Consider the following 26,144-nt stretch of genomic DNA (forward strand, 5'->3'; position numbering starts at 1 on the left):
GCTATATGTACAACTCTTATAGCATGGAATTTTGAATTTCAAGGGCCAAAAATGTCTTTTACTCGATTCAAGTTTACGTAATATTGGTTTTGTTAATTTATAATTACATTTTATCCCCTTTATCTTTCCCAATTTTTTGTAACTTCAAACAATATTTGCTTTTCTTCCCCCTAATCTTTGCCCATATATTCTCATATCTATTTTTTTTATTTCTTATATATATTTGAGTATCTTATGTTTTTAAAAAAATTCAAACACACTCTTACAATGCTCTTATTTTTATCTATGTTTTGATATAAATTTTGTTCAAAACCGAGGTGTTAATTCTAAAGTACAAGTCATAGATGCATCTATTTACAAGTCTTTAAAGCATAGCAATTACAACTTCTTTTTTTTTTGGCCAATTTAGAGTTACTATGTTTTCTCCTCAACTTACTTAACTTTGTAAATTTAGGAAATAATTATAATTTTGGCCCCTAATCTTTATCCATGTAAATGACAAATTTATCTATTTCTTTGTTTCATTCTATATCTTTAAATATATTACGATATATAAAAAACGACTTTATTGTTACGACGTGCTTACTTTTGTCGACGTTTTGATGAAAATTTTATTCAATATCGGTGTGGATAAACAACGTACAGGTTAACCATGGATGTACAAGTATTTTTAAGATCAGAAATCTTGCAATTTCATTCCCCGGCGAACACCTATAGGCTCCTCATTTGCGACTCCAAATTAACCCTAATTTCTGTCCCACTGGCGCTCGTTTCTCTGATTGCTTCGGTATCATTTTTTATTGTTAGATCTTCACATGCAATGAATTTACAGTTTGATGAATACGATTTTAGTTTTAAAATTAGGGCTTCATTTATATCAGTGTCGAATTGATTTTGGTGATGATAAGTAGACTAGGAATTTTTAATTTAGAAGAGAACTGTTAGTGTAGATTAATTGTTAGTATCATAAAAAATGGATTTTTATCTCCAGTTTTTACATAAAATTGAGGTTCGGGAAAGCAAATGAACTGGTTGCAGACTTTAGAAACTATGTGTGTTTGGTTTTGGACTACCACGATGGTGGAAGAAATCGGGTTTATTTACATGCGAACATACGATGAATATTAAACACGTAGACAAACAAGATGATTGGCAGATTATTGCTACCTCTTCGGTGTCTTTAATTATGTTAATGGATTCACTAACACATTTGCTAGCCATATTTATGACCTTGTAATATATGTAGGTCACGGTGGTTGAAGAAAATCATACTATCTTAAGAACACCCTTTTCAAGAACATAATATATGTAATTAAATGACGATACAGAAATGATTGTTTGTGGGAGTTTTAGGGATTTATGTGTGAGCCCTGCATCATCTAAGTATAACATGAACACATGGTTAATAGGTAGTTTTATCTTTTGTTTTGTTTGCAGCATTCCTTTATCAATTGATCATATTATCATAAGCCTGACAGAAGTGATGAAAAGGTGCGCATTTAACAAGCTTGTGGTTTCATCATTTGGGCAGGTACGCATTTGACTAAATGACTTAAGTTATGCAATAGATTTAAATGCTAAAGTGAACAAGATCAAGATACTTGGCAAAATCAAGAGGATAAATGAGAGAGTATGTAAAGTGTCATAATTCTGTCGTTGGGGCTCTTAGAAGAATTTGCCATTTCCAAATCTAAAATAGATAACAGATCAGATTCTCTGTAATCTGATTATTTCTCGTTAGCATCAAACTAATGTATATTCTCATATTGGATACTTTATAACCTAACTAAGTTTGAACAATTTATATATAGTTTCTAAAATCAAGGAACATGGAGGGTTGGAGGGGTCCTTGTTGTTTCCTGTGCATTCGGAGTTCGGAGTCAAACTCCCCAAGCCATATGTTGTTGCTGAACCAGATATTCAGGTAACTTAATCGTTTTACATAGTTCAAAGTTTTCATTATCAGTGTGCAATCTAGAACTGCTTAAAAGTTTTTAGGATTTACTTTTGTCCGAGTGTATATTCTTTGTAATTACATATTTTCGACGCTAACAAATAAAAGGAAGCAAATTAATATTTATAGATTATTTTCCTTGTGATTCTTTTATTCTTTTCTTGCTTTTTAATAATGATGAACCGGTTTTTAGTGTTAGGTGAAAGAATTAACAATCCTTGTAAATGGTGGGCTTTGGAATGCACGATCTAGGTTACCTACTCATATTTATGGTATTTGATTTTCACTATATATTAACTAGAATTAGCAATTTATGAACTACTTAATAACACAACATGACTCGACACAGTTCGGTATGTTTATAACACACTAGAAAACGTGTCTAAATGGGTTCAACCCATTTATGTTTAATTGATTGATGCATCTAATACAACTTATTAATGTAATGTTGGAACTAATGGTCCATATCTATGCAGGCATTGGGGATGAAGATATGAAGAAAATATATAACATTCTTTTTTTTTTTTCAATGTAGATGAAGGTTAGCTATAATATGTGGGAGCATCTTTGTTGCACCAGGTGGTCAGACAACAAGAATTTTTTTTTCAAAATCATGCCATTGTGCTATATAATTTTGAGTTTGCAATAACCTAATTAACTGGAATCTTCACAAACCTAATAAACTGGAATCTTCACAAACTTAGCTACACGGTTGCCCACTAGAGGGAGCAGCAACTGGAGTTATAAAGTATGAGTTTTGATATTATGGAATTTTCTCTTTTAAAATTCCTTTTAGATGATGGTTTTCTTATTATTAACTACTAATTATAGGTGTTACACTAAGTTGTATGATTCTTCAAAGTTGACAACTGAAGAAAAAGAAAATGAATTTACAAATTTACCTACTTCACAAAAGGAAGAAACTGCGGCAAAAAAACATAGGAAAACTTAAGCACATGCTAAGCAAGTGCCGAAATGAAGAGTGAGGAAAGTTGTTGCAGGTGCCGCCTTTCAGATGCAGTCTTTTTATTTATTGAGGATTGTTTCGATGAAATAATGCTGCATTAAGTAAGTTTGTCATTCTTTTTCCTAATTTCATATGACAGTTAATTATAATCTTAAGTTTTTGTAGCAAATGTATATAATATTTTGTATGATGGAAAATTCGATGCGCAAAATATTTTTCATACTCAACATACTTTGAAGGTCACAACTGCTTGACTCGCGCTTTGAACAAAAATCCTATAATAGCGTGCTTAGACAATGGTATCATTTAACTGTCAAAACTTTGTACAAATACTATGAAAAAGGTGACATTATAATCGTTTTATGGAACCTTACACCAAAAGCACGACAACAAGATAGTGATCGTATATGTGGTGAGCAGCTCAGTCTTGCTAATTAATGTATTTAGGATATAATTATTGTGCAACATGTTTGTTAATTTATTGTTATGTTATGGTGACAGTTTGGAAACAATTATATGGATTTAAAGTTTGCATTCTGTGGTGTTGCAACCGTTTTCAAAGTGCAAGACCCAATGGTGCATCTGGTAACAGTGTAGGCGTTGGTGGTCGATCTTGATTTGACCGACGTTTGAGATGAGGTTGGTGGGCCGGTGGCTTACCGGCCCCTTTGGTCCTAATGATTGGCCTTCTGCAATATAAGTACATAAGAAGTTTTTAAATAAACATTCTTGAACATAATACTTTTGACCTTTAATACTTGAAAACTGTTTCTCCATGTGCGGTAACATCAACGGGCCAAAATGATTAAGATGCAACAACTACAGCACTAACAACCATGGTGTTGGTGAAGACGTATCTCAAACGATAATTGAAACATAATCTTTCATGCATCTAATCCTTATTGTGAACTTTTTTTGTTTTACACCTAACATGTGATGAAAATATTTAATTTCAAAAAGTTTAAGAAAAATAAAACAATAAACATACTAAACTTTTGTAAAATATTATATAATTAAGAAAACTACAATTCCAGGATAGATAAACTAACTAAAAAACTGCAACCGCCGCAGCATCGTGCGGGTTTACTACTAGTATATATATATATATAGGGGTGGGATCTAGAGAGAACTTATCTTAAAGAGAGAACTAGAGAATTAATAAAAACTATTTTTAACTTAAAAAAAATTATTTTACAATTTTTTTTCTTTCCTCCTAATAAAATGATATTGTTCCTAAAAAAACGACGATGTAGTGCATATGTGCACTAATATGTATTGAATATATACAATAGTGTTTTATTGCATATAATACAACATAATTGCATTATACAACACAATTGCATTATACAATACACACTATTGAATATATGCAAATACAAACACTAATAATTGTACTCAAAACAAACTATCGCATATACGTAATACAACACTAATGCATATATGCACTATATTGTTTTTTTTGGTATTTTTGTATATAATATAACACTATTGCACTAATACAATACAAAAAATTACATATATGCTATTCATCATTATTGCACATATCAAAATACACACTAGTGCACATATGCAATAAAAAAAGGTCGATGTATTGCATATGTGCACTACAACGAGTTTTTTTTTAATTTTTTTATATTTTTCGAGTAAATGGTAACAAAATATAAGAATAATGGCAAAAACGGAAATTTAAAAATATATTTTTTAATTAAATTAAAAAATATTTCTTTATTAGTTCTCTAGTTCTCTCTTTAAGAATGAGTTCTCTCTTGATCCTCTCCCTATATATATATATAGTTGATGGATCTTGCGAGAAGTTATATTACAGCGAGAAGTGAATCTCATCCATTGATTTTATTTGATTAATGGTCATTACTCAAAATGACACTCTTGTAATTTATTTTCACCATTTTAATGAACTTTAATACCAAAAAGGGCATGTTAGTAGTTTTTATATACCATCATTAAAAACAATTGTGTAACTCATAATCACTTAACTAGTTAATTAAATATTCCCATTAAAGCCACAACTAACTGCAGGTGTACAGTGAAGAAACTGGTAAAAACCTCTTGTATCCATATGAAGTGTAGGTACGTGCGTACACACATACATACGTAGCTACGTACGTACCTACGTGCGTACGCTCCTACGTACGCACATACACACATACATACATAGGTGCGTACCTACCTACGTCCCTATGTGCGGATATACCTACATGCCTATGTACGTACGTACCTACGTGCGTAGGTACCTACGTGCCTACGTATGTACATTCCTATGTAATTATGTAAATACATACATTCATAAAGTGTATAGCGTACCTATGAGTTTCATATAATTGGAATATACATGATAATTTCGATAATTTTGTAATAGTTATTAAAAATTCATGTAAGATATATGTGTCATCTAACAAACAAAATAAAGTAAATACATGTTAATATTCAAATAAAATTTAAGTTACAATATTTTGTTTTGTAACTTACTAATAGTATTTAATAGTTACCACAAAAAGAAAAGTGTTCACTTGACTAACATGTCCTTATAATTAATAATTAAATAAATAAGAAGAAAAATTATTATTGGTTCTGATCACTTCTCGTACTTCTCGTCCTAAAAATACTTCTGAAAAGAACCAAATCCTATATATATATATATATATATATATATATATATATATATATATATATGACAAAATAGCAAAAGACGTCATTTACGTTTGAACGTTTTTTCAGTAGACGTCCTTTAGCAAAACAAATGGCAAATTACATATGTTATGTTTCAAATCCGTATCACGTTACGTCCTTTGACACTAACTCCATTAATTTTTTTCGTTAAAATCAGTTATGTGCACCTCATGTGAGGACAACTTGGTCTTTTTACCCCTTATTTGTGTAATTAGCATAACAATTTGGACTTTGAATGAAAACACCACTACCCCATCTTCCTTCTTTCTCTCTATATATATATATCATAAAATTTCTTGATTAGATTTTTAGTTCGGGTAAAACCCAAACCAAAAACTGAATAGCAAGTTGGTTTATTTATAATGGTTTTGATTTCGGTTTTGTTTTAAATTTAATTGATTTGTAACCCCGTAAAATCACCAATAATAATGACCGTCGCATACAAAATTTTTAGCCATCCTGTTCTTTTTAAAACGGGCACACAACACTCTTATTCATTTGCCACACCCCTAAATCTTCAGGGTCTGTGTGGTAGGACATAATGGAATGAAGGGAGAATGAAATGAACGAGAGAATGAAATTGATAAGGGATTGAAATAGATCATTATCATTCATTTGTTTTGTTTGATTAACCTATAGGAATTGAATGAATTATGACTTTATGTTGTTTTGTAGAAAACAGAAAAACCCACATAAATGAAATACAAATGGCAAAAATGCATACATCAAATAAATAAAATTAACAAAACAAAAAAATTGGCAACGACGACGATGGTGGCGGCGGTGGTGACAATGGTGGAGACGACGGCGGCGGTACGTGGTGGCGGCCAGGTGGTGGTGGTGCAGGATTGATGGTGGCGGTGGTGGCACTGGTGGTCAGGTGGCGGTGGCAACGATGGAAGCAGGGAGTCAGGTGGTTGTCAGGTGGTGTGGTTGTGGTGGTGGGTGGCCAGGTGGTGACGGTGGTGGCTGGTGGTCACGAAGCGGTGGTGGCTGTTATGGCGGGTGGTCACGAGGTGGTGGTGGTGGCGAGCCGTCGAAAGTGGTGGTAGTCAAGTGGTTGTGGTGGCGCTGGTCAGGCGATGGCGGCGTTGGTGGTGGTAGTTGTCGGGTGGTATTGTCTAGAGAGTAGGGTGGAGTGGAAATGAAATAAAAAAAATGGGGTGGGGGGGGGGGGGGAGATAAATGATTTTGATGGAATGGAAATTCCTTGTGTGATGGTTGATATAATTCCAATGACCAATCAAACACCAATTTTTTATTCCATCATGTTGATTCATTACATTTCTCATCCCATTTCTGTGTACCAAACAGCAACAACTATCACCTTACCCAGTAAATCTCACAAATAATCAAAGCTATCGGTACCATTCCTATATACCACCATACCTAGTAAATCTCACAAATAGTCAAAGCTATCGGTACATTCCTACATACCAAACATTACCTTAAAAAGTTAACAAATAAGATCTTCATATACGTGATACAAATGTAGAAAGCATAGTGTTGTCTTGGGCCCATTTAAATGTTGTGGGCTTAAAATTGGTTTCTTCGTTTTATATAAGTTGAAGACGTTTAAGGTGCCGTGTGAATTTACCACACCATACGAATGCAACATAAAATTCATGAGTTAGGTTTAATCAAAATAGGTTTAAGCTAGTTTTGAGTTGAACTAGTAAATATGGGCAGGTATACCCAATTGCGAAGCCATAAAAAATTTTCAATGAGTTCGCTAGACTTTAGTGTTCTAATGTCTATCAATTCAACTTACATATATCTGGATCGGATTAGGTCAGACACAAAGAAACTCTAATTCTCAATCCTTTGTACTTACTAAGTTTTCACAAATTCAAATTCTCAATCTTTTTAGTAAAATGGAGGGGTCAAAACCTGGCAAATAGTTGTAAAAAGCAACCATTTTTCTTTTTATGAGTTCTTGATGCCATATGACAACTAGGTACTTGTCAATTTTCTTTTCTCATTGATCAAACAATATAGCTTTCAGTACAGCACCGTGGCAAACCAAGAACGACGGCGGCCTGTCGTCAGCCAAGAACGTCGTTGGCTAGATGTAAGTTGTAATCGATCTTTCGATGGTCAGAACTCTGGCAACCGTCATAGCCTGCACCAAAATTCGATTTGGGACACCTTTTTATCGAGTGAGCTACAGATCTAGAAATCGAAATCAAATAGGGTGGAAACTGATGGTGATTTTCATCTTAACTACTATAACTCCTAAATTTTAATAAATCGACACTTGTTTACACTACATCGACTTAGGAGGGGATGGTTTTCCCGTCATTACCATCAGATCACATAGGCTCCTCCGAACATCCTGCGTCTCACACCATACGTCTACCCTTAGTAATTATAATCATGAGTTGGATAACGGTATGTATCTTAACTACTACGACCCTTAAATTTAGATGAATCAAACAGACACATTTCCAAACTTCAACCTTTTTATTCATTGTACTTGAATCAATTAGCAACAGTAGATATATAAATATATTTGATGAAAAAGGTTATTCATTTGCAAGTTAGGTGCCTGTAGCCTCCAACGTTGACAAGTGTTTAACATCATTTTCATTATTGCTATTAATGTCACATATGCTAACCCTACATTTTGCATTTTAAGCGTTTATAATTTTCTAGCATCATATTAGTGACTTTTATATTATAAAATTTATGTCGTCTAGAAAAAAAGAAAGGAATATTGGCCTCATATAATCCTAACTATGGTCCATTGGCAAATATAAGGACCAACTATCGAAATGGCAAAATATAATCCCAACTACGCATGTGGGTGGAAAATTAACGGGAAGTTAACATTCCGTTAGTTTTTGTGACGTGGCGGCTTAGCTGTCTCGTAACCAGCTGACGGGGCTGCTAAGCTGGCTATTAATTACAAAAAAACTTAACCATATGTTGTATATATATACTATGAACTTCCGGCAGTGTAGGTTGGAGTACCGGAGACAAAACGCCGGCGATGTACAACAACACCACCGTTACCAACGTGAAAGTAACCGACGACTCGCCGTTGTTCCGAAGCTTCATGGAATCACACATCAACCAGCCGCAAGCACCAAAGCTAGAGGACTTTCTCGGCGGCCACACTACAACCCAGTCGTTCCGGTATGCTGACGTGTCACAAACGGAGACACAAGACTCGTTGTCGTTGACTCAGATGTATGATGGAAGTGGTTCGGTTTACTTTACCGAGCAGCAAGATCTGAATGGTATAATCGGTGGGTTCCTTGAAGAACTCGGGGTCGGAAGTGGATGACTCGGATACACATCTAACTGAGTTAAATTTGTGTTAAAGAAACCTCTTCTTCTAATTTGTTCCATTCCCATGTTTCGTCTTCATCTTGTCAATCAGAGCATGTCGAGATACACTACCGCCACCCGATCAATCAATCTATCTTTCTCCCCTCTTCCGTCATCGCCGTTGCCTTCAAGAAATCCAGTCGATTTCGACCAAAATTGGAGCTAAATACACTTGAAGTTCATGGATCTGTAGCTCCGATTGGATCTGCTAGTCGAAAAAACAAGTTGCAGGTTTCCGTCGAGTACTGATCTAGCTCTCTAACTCTACTTTTGTTCATATCTCCTCAAATTCGACCCTTATAAGGCACCATTTAGAGGTTTATTTTGGAAATGGGGTCCGATTTGGAACTTGTGAGAGTTGGCCGGAAAAAAAAATAATGATGAAGAAGATGAAGTTGGCCGGAAATGGGGTCCGATATCGCAGAGGTTTGATTTTAGGAATATTGGCCGGAAATGGGGTCCGATTATTATTATTATTATTATTTTATTTATTTATTTTTTTGTAATTAATGACAACTCAGCAGCCACGTCAGCGGTTTAATGACAACTCAGCGTCCACGTCAGCTGGTTAATGACAAGTCAGTTGCCTCGTCACAAAAAACTAACGGAAGGTTAACTTCCCGTTAATTTTCCACCCACGTGCGTAGTTTGGATTATATTTTGCCATTTCAATAGTTGGTCCTTATATTTGCCAATGGGCCATAGTTGGGATTATATGAGGCCAATATTCCAAAAAGAAATAACAAAAAAGAGAAATGCAACCTTAGATCTCAAGGCATTATTTTATTTTCTACGGGATTAAATCGCGTTTATTTTTTTAGCTAATCTTATACCCAATTTCATATTAGAATAAGGGTGTCGAGATATTCGGATGCTTTTTTTTATTTCATCTTTTTTATCCTTATCGGCAATCGACTAAAAACACATATAGAAGTTAAGTGGCTAGAGTTTTGGTCTATTCATAAAAAGCATGTCAATTTGTAGTCTTACCAACTATTGATAGAACGAGCATAATTAAAACGTTGCTATAAAAAAATTTTATCGAATAAATGAAACTCACGAAGACATCAAACAAACCCGTAGGTTTTCTTATTGAGTTCGGTTAGCTGGGTTCTATCAAGACGGTTATTCTGGTTGTAGATCGGTTATTTGGTTCAGTGCACAGCACTACTAAGGATTAACAAGACATTATATGAATTATCAAATAAAATTTTTATCTAGTTATAACGACCTAAAAAGAATGGATGTACAATTTGGTACTTGTTAACAACTGAAAAATTCTTTTTGGCATTTTTTACGAAGTAATTCCTATGTGTCTTCGTATTAAGTGGGCTAGGTTCCTACACGTTGTTAATAGTGATGAATAATTGACAACATATCAATCCAACATTTGACCTTTGTATAGTTATAAGGTCTTGTAACTTTTTTTTTATTAGTTTTACGTTGAACGTGTTGTTAGCATTCATACGTTCTCGTATTCAGTGGCACGTCTTAAACAAATAATCTGGATAGACTAGACGATTTTGAACAAATAATCTAGATGGATCGGACTTGATACACAAAACTTTTTTTTTTCTTTCAGAAAACACATTACTGAGCGAAAAGCTGGGTGGACCAAGTCCCGACCTAGCCCAAGCTAAGATCTGCCTTTGCTCGCATTTTTGGAAGTTAATAATGTCTAGTGTAGAATTTATTTAAATTTATTAATTAAACAATTTAACTTAGCAATACAAGAGGGGAAGGGACACTAGTGTGGGTAAGGTTTTGGGTAATTTACCACATGGCAAACCCATCCCTAACTATGTGGGTAGTTTGCCAAATTATAATTTATGACAAAGGTTTACTGTATGGTGTTTATATGATCTTGGAGATTTTTGAAGAATTTAAAACATCCATTAATACTCAATTTATTACATATAAATACCAATAACTTTTCATCATTTTTATTCACTCAAACATTTTATCATTTTATCACTCAACCTTCATCATTTCTATTCACTCAAACCCTCATTGGCAAATTTCTCAAACGATGATCTCGGGATATTCATCTAGAGGACAAAGACATATACTTGGCCACACGATCATCTAGAGGACGAGGTGAATAAAATCGCTATAACCTGCAAACAAGAAATTGCAGAAAAATATAATTGGCAAAAGGATCGTCTAGTTTAGATGTTCGTGTTTTAATTTTTTTGGTTTTGATCGTCATATTTTGTTTTTCCTGTTTTCAATTATGTAATATATTTAATTTTAATAAAATTTTAACTTTAATTACATTTATTTTTTATTTATTTTTAAATTTGAACAAAAAATAAAAAAAACTTTTAGGTACATGTGGGTAGGCGTTTCCAGTTATTTTGAGGTTTGTGGGTACTTAAGGGTAAAAATGAAATAAAGATATATGATTGGTCGGTGTATGGATAATACCCATAAATACCATTCCTCTCTAATACAACAGTGGTAGGCTGGCAGCCTAGAAACAATCTCTTACTATATATTTATACCTTATCAAAATATGTAGACAAAACACATAGTAAAACTGCTTAATCCAGTAATCCTTGTATTTTCCTTCCAACGCATCTTTCTCCTGTAAACGATGTAGCGCTTCCGAGCCTCGTGCAACCAAATAACATTTGATTAAATCATTTTTTTTATTATTTTATAAACCTTTGTTATGTGGTTTATTTAACTTTCCTTGATTCACAACATATATTCATGCTGTGACAATCATGATCCATTTCTTCAAGTAATGCGTTTATATCTTCTAGCGTTTTAGGCTTTAATGATTTATGACTTTGTCGCTCATTGTCTTGATTGTTCATGTCGGGTTCTTGTTGGATCCTTTTCAATATTCATACCAAACCTCAATTGTTATGGAGAGTATATTGGTTTTGCATTAATTCCCCCACATTATAGTTTGTTGTTTCAAGCCGAATTCTTGATCTCCATATTATACTTAGATGATACAAATCGAATCTTGATCTTGAATGGTCAATTGCGACATTTGTTGATTCTTTGTAGTTTTGATGATCATATTGATTGTTATGACTTAAGATCATTAATAAAGTGTTTAGGGACATATATGTGACATATAATCATCATTACTGAACTAGTAATATTTGAAGGCACATTTAGTAATTAGTCATTATCAAAACCAATATAGTTAATTAAGGTTTAAACCATTGTTTTCCCAATAACTCTCATCAAATTATCTTGGGTTACCGAGATTTACTTATATACCAATTGAGAATTCACAATATTGGAAGGACACCGCCCGTTGGTTGGTTCAGCGTAGCACGTTGCAAGGTCAAGGGGCTAGCCTTTGTGGGATCCAAGGTAGCGGTTACCTAATGAGAATTCTTAATATAAATTGATACAAGTAAAGAAGTGTAGGGCCTCTATGGTTTCAATACCATGAGGTGGTTTGAAGGGACACCACCCTTTGGAAGGTTCTGTGTAATGCCCTACACGGTCAAGGGGATGACCTCTTGTGAGGTTTAAATGGCAACACCCTCGATTGGTGGCAACAAATTTACTGCATCGGAAATGTAAATATTTAATAGAAGGGCCAGCGTGAAAGTTTTCGATTTTATCTTAAATATAGTTTACCGGAAACGCATTGATAATACTAAAGGTCGGTAGTGACTTTGAAGGTCAGTGATACCTTTGAAGTTGGATAGTGACTTTGAATTTTAGTATTGAAATTGAAGGTCATAAGTGGTTATGAAACTTCGATACCTACCAGGTCCGATACCGAAGCTAACTACTACGGTTACACCCTTAAAGTAACATTGCGACATTTCACTCAATACCTCGTCATTTTGGCACCTATGTAAGGAACTCACTTGTTCTAATTTAACTTCATTTGAATTTTACATATCAAAACCTCTTGTTGTTAGAAAGAAACTTTATATCTTAATCGTAATTAATTTCATGATACGTGAAATACTTTAATATGAAACAAACTCTACGCTAAATAGTAACATATCCAAGTCACATACATATAGAACTTCTAAGTCTCCAAAAAAAACTATATAGAAAGCCATATTTTATACCTTCTACTAAAATTTCGATTAAGACCCATACCAAATCAAAGAGCAAGATCGAAACAGAAAATAGTAAAACCACTATCAAACATCTAGCAAATCAGATAACTATATTTAGTTAATAATAATAATATGTACGATTATTATTTTATAAAATAAGTAAAATAATTTATTACTATGAAAGTAACTATATAAAGGTCAAACCCTCAGCCACCCACAGGGCTTGCTTCTTATCGGCTGCTGTCAAACCCAATCACAAACACACACGTGCCATCCACATCATCAACCTTCAACTCCCCCACGTTACCAATTTAAACCCTCGGACCTCATCTCACCCGAACCAAACTCCAAATCCAAACAAAACCATGGACATGGAGTCAACGGCCTCGGCAATCGGAGTATCCGTACCCGTGCTCCGGTTCCTGCTATGCTTCATTGCCACCATTCCTGTCGGCTTCTTCCACCGTTTCGTCCCCGGCGGCCCCACCGGAAAACACCTCTACGCCTCCCTCACTGGCGCCGTTCTCTCTTACTTGTCGTTCGGGTTCTCTTCGAATCTGCACTTTCTGGTGCCTATGCTGGTGAGCTACGTGTCAATGGTGGTGTATCGGAAACGATGCGGACTGATTACGTTTGTGTTGGCTATGGGATACCTCATTGGATGGTACGTTATTGTTACTTAATAATGGTTTAATTTGGAATTTTATTTATATAGTTTTGAGCATTTAGGGCTCAGTTTCGTTGTTAACGACTGCTCGAGCTCGGATAGATAAAAAGATAGAAACCAGCTGAGCTTTTCCGAGCCCGAACCTCGAATAAAGCACATTTAGTCATTGAGCCCGAGATCTTTTGGACTTCTATACAGTAAGATGCACAAACCGGTTTTAAACCTAAACCGGTTGGGTTTGGTCAACAAAAGTCAAAACCGGTTTATGATCTATTTTGGTTCGGGCTGAAACCAATTTCTTGACCGGTTCTTGACCTGTTTTGGCCAGTTCTGGTAAAGAGAATTACAAATTGGTTCCGAATCTACGGTTTTAGTCAGTTCCAATTCCAAACCAGTTTCTACATAATTGGTTTCGGATCAATTTTCGGGTCGGTTCGGTTAACCGGTTTTTTACCCACCTCTACAATAGTATGCAACAATTTTACACTACACGGCAGAGCTTGATTCAGGCTTCGGCTCATTTAAAGTACTACACGAACTAAAGCCGTTCCAAGTTTAGGCGTGATTAATGTTTTTCTCAAAATATATAAACTAATTATAAAAATGTATATAAATTAATTAATAAATAATAAACAAGCTGAGCTTGAGCCCGGCTTGGCTTATTTAGACCCCTTGCTATTCGAGTTGCTTAAATTGTGTAGATTTTGTATTTTGTTCGATCATTGATTTTGGATTGTACACAATCGAACGATGTTAGCTTGTTCTAGTGTTCTAAATTTGTAATATAGACACCGAATTCTCAATTTAAGGGGTGTGAAAACTGGATTAAGAGTGTTGTTAACTGTAAATTATTTGAAACACTTGTAGCCATGTATACTACATGAGTGGAGATGCATGGAAGGAAGGAGGAATTGATGCTACTGGTAAGCTTTCTCTCCATTGTTCATAATATTTGTTGTTGTGTTGTTGAAATAATATAAACAAGTCATGTTGTATTGTAAAAGAACCAAAAAATAAATAAATAATTTGCTATTTTATTGCTTACACCAGTAGGAAACACTAGATCCGCCCTTAAATTGAGTTAGGTAGAGTTTTTACTTCATGAATTCAGAATTCATTAGCTTGCATTGATGGCCAACCATAAAACCTAACTTCTGAATAAGTATAAAGTGGTTGGATATTGGATACAACATAAATGAAAACTTTTATAACATCTCAAATATTTTAACAATGAAAGAGTAAAAAAAAATTCAATGAACATTACATAAAAGGTGAAAACTTTACTGATTGCTTAATGCTAAATTTATGATTTATTCCATCATGTAGGAGCTCTAATGGTGTTAACATTAAAAGTAATATCATGTGCAATTAACTACAATGATGGATTATTAAAAGACGAAGATCTTCGTGAATCTCAAAAGAAAAACCGGTTACTTAAGCTACCCTCGTTAATCGAATACACGGGATTCTGTCTCTGTTGTGCGAGTCACTTTGCAGGCCCGGTTTATGAAATCAAAGATTACCTACATTGGACCGAACAAAAGGGGGTATGTTGAGTCAAACTTTTTACTCATCTTTTCTTGTTTTTATCCTAAGTTTTTATTATCTTTTATAAAATTTTATTCAGATTTGGATCAAAGGTTCACCATCACCATTTTTGGCAACTCTTAGAGCTCTTTTCCAAGCGGGTTTTTGCATGGGCTTGTATTTATATTTGGTACCACACTATCCGTTATCAAAGTTTACCGACCCAACATATAAAGAATGGGGATTCGCGAAACGACTTGGTTACCAGTACATGGCGGGCTTTACGGCCCGTTGGAAGTATTATTTCATATGGTCTATTTCAGAGGCTGCTATTATCATATCGGGCTTGGGTTTTAGTGGATGGACCGATTCTTCTCCACCCAAGGCCCTATGGGACCGGGCCAAAAACGTTGATATTTTGGGCCTCGAGTTTGCTAGGAGTGCGGTTGAGATACCGCTTGTGTGGAATATACAAGTCAGCACATGGCTTCGTCATTGTAAGTTTTTGTTCCTTTTTTTATGTCAGTGGTCAAACGGGTCAAAATGGGTTGACTTGTTTGTTCATATGGGTTGAATTTGCCTAATATCTGTATCTATAGATGTTTATGACAGACTTGTACAAAAGGGGAAGAAAGCTGGTTTCTTGCAATTGCTTGTTACACAGACTGTTAGTGCTGTATGGCATGTAAGTTATATCGGTGCTTAAAGTTAGGGGTAATTAGGTAAATTTGCAAAACCTTGGTTCTTCAGGAATTTGACAGATATGAATCTATGATAACAGGGATTATATCCGGGCTATATTATATTCTTTGTGCAGTCAGCTATAATGATTGCTGGTTCAAGAGGTAATAATTTGGTCTTTGCTTTTTTTTAAACTATGATTTGCTTAAATTGCTATATTTAATATATAATGTTTTTATTTGTCCCGTGTGCAGCTATTTACAGATGGCAACAATCGGTTCCACCAAATTTGGGATTGGTTAAGAAGATTTTTATGCTCGTGAACTTTGCTTATACCGTTCTTGTTTTGAACTACTCATGCGTCGGTTTCATGGTTAGTCATTAGTGTCGTGTTGGCTTTTTTCTTTAAAACGAAGATAAAACTAGTTTGACTCTTGGATTGACCTTTTTAAACTTGCCTTCTAATTTCAAATTGACCATAACACAACATGGTTTTTACTTCTTGTTTTCTTTGAAACAGGAAGAAAAAACATAGCTTGACTTTTAAGTTAACTTGACTTTTAATTTCAAATTGACCATAAAACTATGAAGAAATAGACACAATATGGTTTGCATATATGGAAAGAAAGCGGTTTTTGTTCGAAACTACTCATTCTTATAGCAAAGAAGAATTGGTTGTTGTTGAAAAGTCAAATCACTTGTTTTGAGATCTGTATGACCTTTTAAGGTCAAAGTTAATAAGGTTGCTATTAGAGTATTATCTTAAGTCTAAACATCAGAAGTATTGTTATTATTTTTTGAAGTGTTTGGTCAAGTTTAATTTTGTGATTTTGGTGCAAGTATTCAGATCATTTTTCAAGTTAAATTTCTGTAACTGGCCTAAAATACAAAAAAAAAAAAAAAAAAAAACCCTAGGATTTAGGGGTTGACTTCAGAATATCACGTTTTTGTGTCTAAGAAACCGCACGTAATCATTTTATTTCAGATGGTTTGTCAAACACTATTTTCTATTGGGGATTTAAGGTAGATTTTTATACATATTTGGTTGTTTGCAACAGGTATTAAGTCTACACGAGACATTAACAGCATACGGGAGTGTATACTACATTGGAACTATTATTCCTGTCGTATTGATTCTTCTTGGTAACGTTATTAAAACAAAGCCAGCTAGATCCAAAGAACGAAAAGAACAGTAAGAAAAAGACCATAATTTTATGACAAGTCAGGTTTGTATCATCAATCTTAATCATCCAAATTATTCACTCAGTTGTTTTCATGTGTTTTTGCAGTCTTGTAATGTACTATATGATATATATATAATTATCCGTCACGAAGTAGGTCTTGTTTGTTTGGATGACACATAGTGATATACACAAAACATATTTATCTCTACTCGGTCTCATTTGCGAGTTGTGCAGGAGATGAGTTTGTAGTCAACGTGACATAAAGTCATAAACTTGACTCGAACAAATAGCAATCTTACGCCTTGACCCCTTCATCTTTCATTGAGCTTGACTGCAGCCCTCAAAGTTCCAAATTATGCAATTCAACCCATGAACAATCAAGTAAGCAGAACACTCTATTGTTGTATCCCATTCGATGTACTTACTTGAAAGACATTTCCAGTGGTGGTTGGATCAAAATGCACCTCTTCTTTATAAAAAAATGTGACCACCAAGGCATTTGTCCATTACTCCATTTTATCAGGCTTTGGCTCTCTCATAGCCAAAACCAGCTCTAAAAATGTCTCTAAACGCATCCGCGCCCTCTCTTTATATAAACGTTATTGTAAATGAACTTTCATTTTCCTTATATCTTCCACATCATCCTCCCCTCATAAAAAAGTCCTATAATAGATTTTGACATGCGCCGAATCAAGGAATCTTGTTTGCTCATGACCTTTCTAAGATTTTGATTTTTGAGCTATTTAAAAGGAGTATGTAGATTTAGACATTATTGTTAGAGATGCATATAGAGAATATAACCTGGCACATGAGAACATGATCATGGATGAAGGCCAGGACTAGTTCATCAAGCTTGTATGATCTTAATATTAACAAAACTAGTGGGCATTTAACCTTTTTTTAGGCCACACATATCGCTCAATGATTTTGAGTCAAATTTCTTTTTATTATAGTTACCACCGGTGGTTACCCATCCTCATTACAACAGAGCTCTTCTGGCACTCAATGGCTTGGTATCTTCTGCACCCACTAGAGCTCTTTGTTACCGTCTCTTATTGTAAACCACCATGATTACGTGTGTGGGAGTCACTTCGTTGATTATAAGCTATAGTATTCATATCATGTGAACTTTTGCTAGCGTGCAAGTTGGGACGACTCAACCATTTAAGTGTTCAAAGCAAAGTAGAAATCGTTGCTTTTTTTTTCTCTCTCAAATTTCAGTGTTAAGTCTGACTCAATACTTTCGATTTCAATTTGGCATGAAAATTAGTAAGAAGAAACTCAAATCATCTAGTGTAGTCTCGCTAAATTAATATGAGTCAAGAAATAGAATACAATACAAATAATCAAGTCTTACCAAATTATCTGAGTGTAGGCTTGATTAACATACAACAAAACATTCTCAAGTCTTAACATTTTACAAGAATAATGAACTCCATCAACAATAAACCTTTTAGTTAATTGTTTTTGAATCACCCACACATAAAATGGTCAATATCATTTCATGAAATATACCTTAAATTATGTTTGGCTCCAAATAGATCGAGCAGCCCTGTCGACATTTAATTCGAAACCACTCATATATGAACGTGTCAAAACGGGCAACACCAGAACGGGAGCTTACCACCCGTTGATTTTTTTCTAGAACGACAAACACACACACACACACACCCACGCCCTACTCCTAGATCTATAACATTGTCATTGCCTCGAACCCTCAGCCTCACACGTCTAGTCTTTGTACCACCAGTTCGATACCTTGTTTGGTTTATGAACATAGTATACCACAAACATGATCCAAAATATTATGCAAATTCACATGACCAAATGATTATCAAGTTTTCATTTCCAACAATTTTATTAATCAAAACAATCCAGAAAATAAACCTCAAGAAAAATACAAAATATCATCAACACTTCCTGTCAATTTAAAAATACATCAATAGCATCAAGAAGAAAAAACGACAAACAACCGCAACTTCAAACCTTACGGTTAGGCTGCAACGGGTGTCTTTCGGTTCGGCTCAAACACATACTTCACAAGCGATTCTTTAATCGACAAAAGCTCGGGAAACTCCGTTTTCAACTTGGTAGTATCAAGCTCGTTATTGCTTCTTGGTGCAATAATCACCTTAGCTTGCTCCTCAAGATTAAAATTCTTCCAAGTGTAGCTCGGGTCAATGTACTCGCGATACAACTCCAAGACCTCGTTATGGCTGACACAACCCGGGTTTGTGAAATTGTAGATCCCAGTTAGGTTTCTTTTAGCCATTTCAATAGAAATCGGGAGGAGTTCATCAAGAATGGTCATGGAGTTGGGGATGTTGACCACTTTCTCATAACGACTGATTTTCGTGATGAAGTTTCGTGGGTTTGTAAGATCTGATGAAATTGGCATACGCACGCGTAATGTGCATACATTCTCATAGTTGTTGAGTAATTCTTCGACCTGCGGGTCAAACAATGAGAAGGTAAGGTTTCACTTTATCAAGATAAATGTTCGACTTGAAAAATACAAACGATTTGTATGAATCAAAGAAAGGTTAGAAATATCTTTCAACAGTGCTTCTTCAACTTAGATCTACCACATTTTCATCCATAAATATAATTTTATAAATCCACACAAAATTATCACATACATAGGTTATAATCAACTTAAAAATTGCTTATTATTTGTTTTTAATCCAAATACAAACAAGTTGTAACATCATTTAAGATCTTAGCTGTGTGTGAGCAGTATAGGACTTCAAAAGCTCGAATAGAGTTTGACACAACTCAGGTCCTATATGACCCGTATATCTTTATATAGTTGTATGTGAAGATCCATGGTGGTATATGAAGATCTTATGCCTAAAAAACCCCTCAAAACAAAAAAACATCATAATTGACAAAATTATAACAAGGTCATTGCACAAATCTTGAAAACTATACTAAACTCTAAACAAAAAATGAAATCTTTAAATAAAAACCTCAGGCGTTGACTTTATTTTACCATGTTTAGTGGTGACTGGTGAGGGTCCCAATCTTACTTTTACAAATAACACACAAATCTACAAACACCAATAAGATCAAAGAACAAAACCATATCAAGATCTCAGATCCACCCCTAATTTCCCACAACCCCACACAAAACATCTCAAAAAACACAAATTCATCAAATGGGCAATGCACCAATCAAATAAAAATCAAATCTTTAACCAAAATAAGTTTCATTTAACTTAACATAATCTTAATCTTACCATAGCTTTCGTCTTGGAGTAAAACGACCCAGTAAAGTTCGGAGTATCCTCTTCCTTAAACCCGACACCCGACCCGAGCTGATGCTCCGAATCATACTCAAATATACACCCAGTTGCATAATTAATCAAAATCAACCCTTTTTCCCTGCAGACGTCAGCAAGCGTCAGCGTGCCCACAACATTAGTCCGAATGGTCTCCACCTTGTGCGACTCGCACCAGTCAACGTTCGGCCGGCCGGTGACTCCGGCGGCGTTGAACACGTGGGTTGGGTTCACGGCGGCGATGTCGGCGATTAGGGTTTCGCGGGATTCGAGGCGGCCGGAGCCGTAGGTGTAACGGATGTTCTGGGATTCGCATATTTTGCCCAGTAGACCGCCGATCCAGCCGGTCCGGCCGTAGATCAGGAACTTGAGTGGGGTTGCGGGTGAACCGTTGGATTGGGTAACCATGGTTTGGTCGATGTGAATAATAATATTATTATTATTGCTGTTGCAGGTGAGTTAAGTGTGTGTGAGGTTTATTTGTTTTATAGAGGGGTGAGAGATTTGTGGGGAAGAAGATTCGGCAGCTGTTGTTTTTATTATTTATTGTATCGTATGTAAGTTACTTGTCGGTGTCTATTGAAATTGACTTCAAATTCATGTCTAAAGGCTAAATATAATTATGAAAAGTTATAACTAGTTAACAAAAAGCTAGCCCTGCATTCTTGAGTATTTATTTAATGATTTGAAAAAGAAAAAATATAAGATTTTTTTTTATTTTAGTTTTTGTAAGAAGAAAGAGAATAAAAAGAAAAAATAGAGTTTTTTTCCTTTAAAACTTTCCAGCTAAATATGTCATTGTGAAGGAAAAGTTTATAGTCATGTATAATATTATTAATTTATCCTATCTTTTTCTTTTAATCTAACTAAAGAGTAAGGGCATAATTATAAAGTTACAATTTTTTCTATTTTTTCCTTCAAATCTAACTCAATAATGTAATTAACACTTTCTTTTCTTTTATTTTAACTCAGAAATGTCTTTTAAGTATACAATTTATTTTTCTTTCTTCCTCTATCCAATCTTATTATTTTTTTTTCTTATATTTTAAACTCGAGAATACAGTGCAAGTGTGATGTGTATAATTGAACGTCAAATGTTTATCTAACCCTTTTCACCTTTTTTTAACTAAACATATCACTTCCATCAACTTTTACATTAATACAAAGCAAACCTTTTTATTTTTTTTCCTTTCCATCAACTTTTTAAATATTTTTTACAATTTTTTATATACTTAAAATGATATTTTGTTTCTTTTTAAATAAATTTTTTTTATTTAAAATAAACATATTTTTATTATTTAAAATATGTTTATTTTAATTGAATGTGTGTGTTTTTTCTTTAATAATTTTACAGATTGTTTGCATTTTTTAAAACAACTTTCATATTATTTGTTAATAATAATAATAAAGAAAATAGTGTGTTTACGCAATAAACTACACAAATTTTGTGAATTGATAATGAAATACATAAGGTTATATGATAATTTGTATTTTAACATGGATATAATGTTTATATATGAAAATATAGTTTAACTGAAAATAATATACACAAATGTGATCATTTGTATTCTTAAAACAAAAATAATTTTTATAATTCAAAAGGTGAAAATATTAAAGAGAAACTATAAAATGGAAATACTATAAAAGTTGAGTAATATGTCAAATAAAATTGTTAAAGGAATTCAAAGCTCAAGGAAGGATGTATGACAAATAGGAGAGGGGGTACGTTTAGCTTAGCCTATTATTTAATCAATTCTTTTAACTGGTTTTTTATTTTAGGACTTAACCTTTCACTATTTTAAAGAGATAATCCGTTAACAAACATCTTGATGGCATTTGGCCGCAAATCCTTTAGTAATTAAAACTGATGTTAAAAAAACTTATGATGTAATAATACTAACATTAACTAGTCACATTTTACTTAGTATACTTGATTATATGATTTAAATTTTATGCAAGTTTTTAACATTTAAAATTGATACTTATCAAACAACTATGTAGCATACTCTACGCGTTGCAGTGGTCTGATGTGTGATCACTGAATTAGCTAATTAGTCTAAATGTCATGAAAATTTTCACACCTTTTATATTTTAAAATATGGTTAACATAAAAAGATGTAACATATTAAGATAACAATTAAACATCATATTCGTTATGGATGCAAACCGGAGATGCATACAGTCAAATTAAGAGACAGAAGCAACTTCATTATTTAAAAGAGAAAGACAGTAACAAAAGTCAGTAAAACCTGGGTGTTATGACGCGGGCTTGGTCAGTATCAGTTAAGTTCGTTATAATACCGGAAATAAACCAACAACAAAAAAAAATATGTAAAATAAACATATTTAAAAGAAATAAAACCAAAAGAAAACGTATTTTACAGAAAAAAAAAATAAAAGAGTTTTTTCCCAAAAAAGTGTTATGGGGAAAATATAAAATAGTGTTCATACAAAACTATTTATTAAATTAGTGTTCTTTGTTTTCCTCACTCCTAAAATCATTAGATAACATCTTGCTACTGTATTAAATCAAAACAATGTGGACGCATGTCATCTTTATAAAGTGTCCACATAGGATGATATATAAATTATTTTCAAAATTAAACCCTATTTAAATCTATTAAATTAATTTGCTACATTTATTATTATTTTTAAAATTCCGAAATTAAATTTTCATTAACTTTCATCTAATGTGACTTCCATAATAAAAAAACGTTTAATGTTTATTTATTTATTACGTCTTTTAAATTAATTTTAAATACTTTATTTCAAAGTATTATTATTATAAAGATTTTTTTGATTTGCGTAAAACAACTAAAATACGCCAAAACTATTAAAAGTCTATTTTCGAGCGTGTGTACATCAGAATACCCAGAATTTGCCTTATGTGAAAATTTAGTTAAACTTGGTTCGATACTTGATTTATTTTACCATTTTAAAACCTTAAAGTTTTACTTTCGTACTATAAGATAATTAATATGGGAAATCACATGTGTTGTGCACAAAGAGATATTTGAAGGTTTTATGAACAATTTTTGTATTTAATCTTTTTTCAAATTTATATATAATGTAATATTTAATTTCATATATGAGAATTTGTTATACATTCCTAAATTATACCACGTATATAAACATCTTTTTTTTATTGATTTATATTCTTTATTTAGTCAGTGTATTACACGGGCTACTAACCTAGTATGACTTTATAAACAAACTAGTTTTAATATTTTTAGAAACTACTTTTTCTTTATTAAATAATAGTGTATCTCTTTTTTCTTTAGATGAAACATGCTTTTTTATTCGCAATTCTCACAATATAGGAATTTAGGAAGATTCTTCTGATCATATTATTTTTAGTATTAAAAGGGTTTGTAAAATGATAATGCATATCACTTAAATTAATAGTCCAGATAATAAGTAAGGTAAAAAAAAACAATAAATACATTTATATATAGTTGAAGATGAGATTGGAAAGGGACGAGTTTCAAATACTCTGATACAAAATTGGTATCAAATACTGTACCCATTTTGGGTACTCTTTTTTTTATTTTTTTTTTCATATTTGAACAAAATTGGTATCAAATTTGAACAATAAATACATTTTGGGTACTTTTTTTTTCATATTTTACTTTAACTTTTGGTTATTCTGATAGTTCACTTTTTGTATAATCTTCATTGCCATTATAGTAAATATTGTGTAATGCACGCTCGTTTCTTTCTTTTAACAAGCCTTTTCTTATATACATAAAGACGTTGCTTTATGCAATAAGATAAAAAAAGGTATAATCTGTTAAAAAAAAGTAATAATATTTTCTGATAATGGCAATACTTAACTTTTAATTTGATAAGGTTGCACATGGAATTTGTTCTTTGAATCACCATATTTGATTTCAATGTATAGAGAGAAATCAATTTGCCAATAGCGAACTTGATCCGATTAGAATTATTCACAAGCTGAGCCAGGGCTCACGCTTGAAAAACGAGTTGGCTTAACTAGCTCATGTATTTTAACAAGTTGAAAAGTCAAGCTCAAACTCAACTTGTTGAAAGCTCAAACCAGCTCGTGGTTTGTCATGTATTTTTATATATTTTTTTATAAAAATATATAAAAAAAATTATATATTTTTTTACGATAATTATCTTTAGAAGAAAAATAAATAAATAATTTTTATCATACACATCATATAAAATTTATAAACAATAGAATTTATAACATTATATTAGTATATTTGTTCTTTATATATATTTATATGCTATTTTTATTATATAAAATACATGTTTATCTAATAAAAGAAAAAGAAACAAAATTATTTAATTAAATTCAAAATCGGTTTCAAAATATTAAAATAGTTTTTTTTTTTTTTGAAAAAAATGTTTTTGGTGAAATTAAATGCTATCAAATAATTTTTATAAGAGAGAAATCCAAAAACACTTTAGTTCGTAAATACTTTTGTAGCAACACCGTAAATATTTTTTTCCATAACACTACTACAGGAAAAAGCTCTTTAATTTTCACACTTTTTATACTATATAATATGGTAACATAAAAGATGTAACATAATGGGATAACTGTTAAACATCATATTTGTTATGGATGCAAATCGGAGATGCATACGTCAAATTAAGAGATAGAAGCAACTTCATTATTTAAAAGAGAAAGACAACAACAAAAATTAGTAAACCTGGGCGTTGTGGCGCCTAAGTGGCTAAGCGACGTGGGTTTAATTAGCATCAGTTAGGTTCGTTATAATACCAGAAATAAACAAAAAAGAGAGAAACAAATCTGTAAAATAAACGTATTTAAAAGAAATAAAAACCAAAAGAAAAAGTATTTTACAGGAAAAAGAAAAGCTCAAATAAAATATTACCAAAAATCTTTGCGGCACGAAGTTCCGATTTTATCTATATAGTATAATAATTGTTATTGTGATATTTTTGTGTTACTTTTTTTTATTATATATAATATCTACTAGGAGCTATATTAGAGATTTAAAAAAGAAAAATGACATTTGCAAGTGAAAATCCATCTAAAAATACTTTTCAGCTTATCTTCAGTCATTGTGTATCTAAAATAAGTAAATAACTGATTTGGATAATTTTTATTGTGATCCCGTTGATAAAACTGAATAAGAAAGGACATGACCAAAAAGAATGACAGGGAATAAAAAAAAAGTATTTCACGCGTGCATGGTCTTAATCAACCCAAGCCGAAAATTTGATAATCGAGTGATGCATTCGAATACCGAATATTAATGAACTCAATAAGAAGATCCTGAAAAAGTGAGCACACATGCTCTTTAAATCTAGAGCATAGTTACCGAATTCACCGGAAGACCAGCGAATTGCGAATTGGTTCACGATGAATCGAAACGAAATTCATCACATTCCGGTTCGCTCCGGTATGGCGTACCAAATGAACGAATTTGGTGTTCCAATTCGCTCCGGGACGCTATGTCAATTTATGACGCCGGTACCGCCATTTTTGCCGGAAAATGAGGAAGGTGGAAGGAGGCTGCGTATATAAAAGTTTAGCTATTTCTACCTTTAACCCCTAAATCTTTCACGAGTTTACATTTAGTTCCTAAAGTTTATAAATATTTATATAAAAATAATTAAAAAGGTGAAATTCGCTTGTGTATTTTAACGATTAACCCCCTCTAACTTCACTAGTTTACATTTGACCCATAAACTTATAAGTTTATACATAAAAAGTATGAAATTAACATGATATATATACAATTACATATAAATTATAAATAGCTATTGTTTGGTTTGGGTATATCGAACCGAACTACATGGTACACCGTACCGGTTAG

At 33.0% G+C, this 26,144-nt stretch overlaps 2 protein-coding genes across 2 annotated transcripts in view; one reads left to right on the forward strand and one right to left on the reverse strand.

Moving 5' to 3' along the window:
- LOC143580162 (bifunctional dTDP-4-dehydrorhamnose 3,5-epimerase/dTDP-4-dehydrorhamnose reductase) overlaps positions 1 to 20,754 on the reverse strand; it is a 103,877-nt gene extending 83,123 nt beyond the window's left edge. The window contains exons 1-2 of the mRNA XM_077063265.1: positions 20,287 to 20,754; positions 19,011 to 19,496 (exon numbers count right to left, since the gene is read on the reverse strand). Coding sequence (XP_076919380.1) covers positions 19,041 to 19,496; positions 20,287 to 20,736 — 906 coding nt within the window. The 5' untranslated portion in view covers positions 20,737 to 20,754 and the 3' untranslated portion in view covers positions 19,011 to 19,040. The remainder of the gene's footprint in view (positions 1 to 19,010; positions 19,497 to 20,286) is intronic.
- On the forward strand, positions 13,350 to 17,135 carry LOC143580169 (lysophospholipid acyltransferase 1-like). Its single transcript, XM_077063272.1, has 8 exons — positions 13,350 to 13,652; positions 14,523 to 14,578; positions 14,982 to 15,202; positions 15,283 to 15,679; positions 15,782 to 15,867; positions 15,964 to 16,027; positions 16,118 to 16,236; positions 16,922 to 17,135. The coding sequence occupies exons 1-8, from the start codon at positions 13,354 to 13,356 to the stop codon at positions 17,057 to 17,059; spliced, it is 1,380 nt and encodes a 459-aa protein (XP_076919387.1). The 5' UTR covers positions 13,350 to 13,353; the 3' UTR covers positions 17,060 to 17,135.
- Positions 20,755 to 26,144: the final 5,390 nt, after the last annotated feature.

The sequence above is a fragment of the Bidens hawaiensis genome, unplaced genomic scaffold (genome assembly GCF_021521415.1).
Source record: "Bidens hawaiensis isolate Kalapana, Puna unplaced genomic scaffold, B.hawaiensis_p1.1 tig00030261_1, whole genome shotgun sequence".
NCBI classification, from domain to species: domain Eukaryota; kingdom Viridiplantae; phylum Streptophyta; class Magnoliopsida; order Asterales; family Asteraceae; genus Bidens; species Bidens hawaiensis.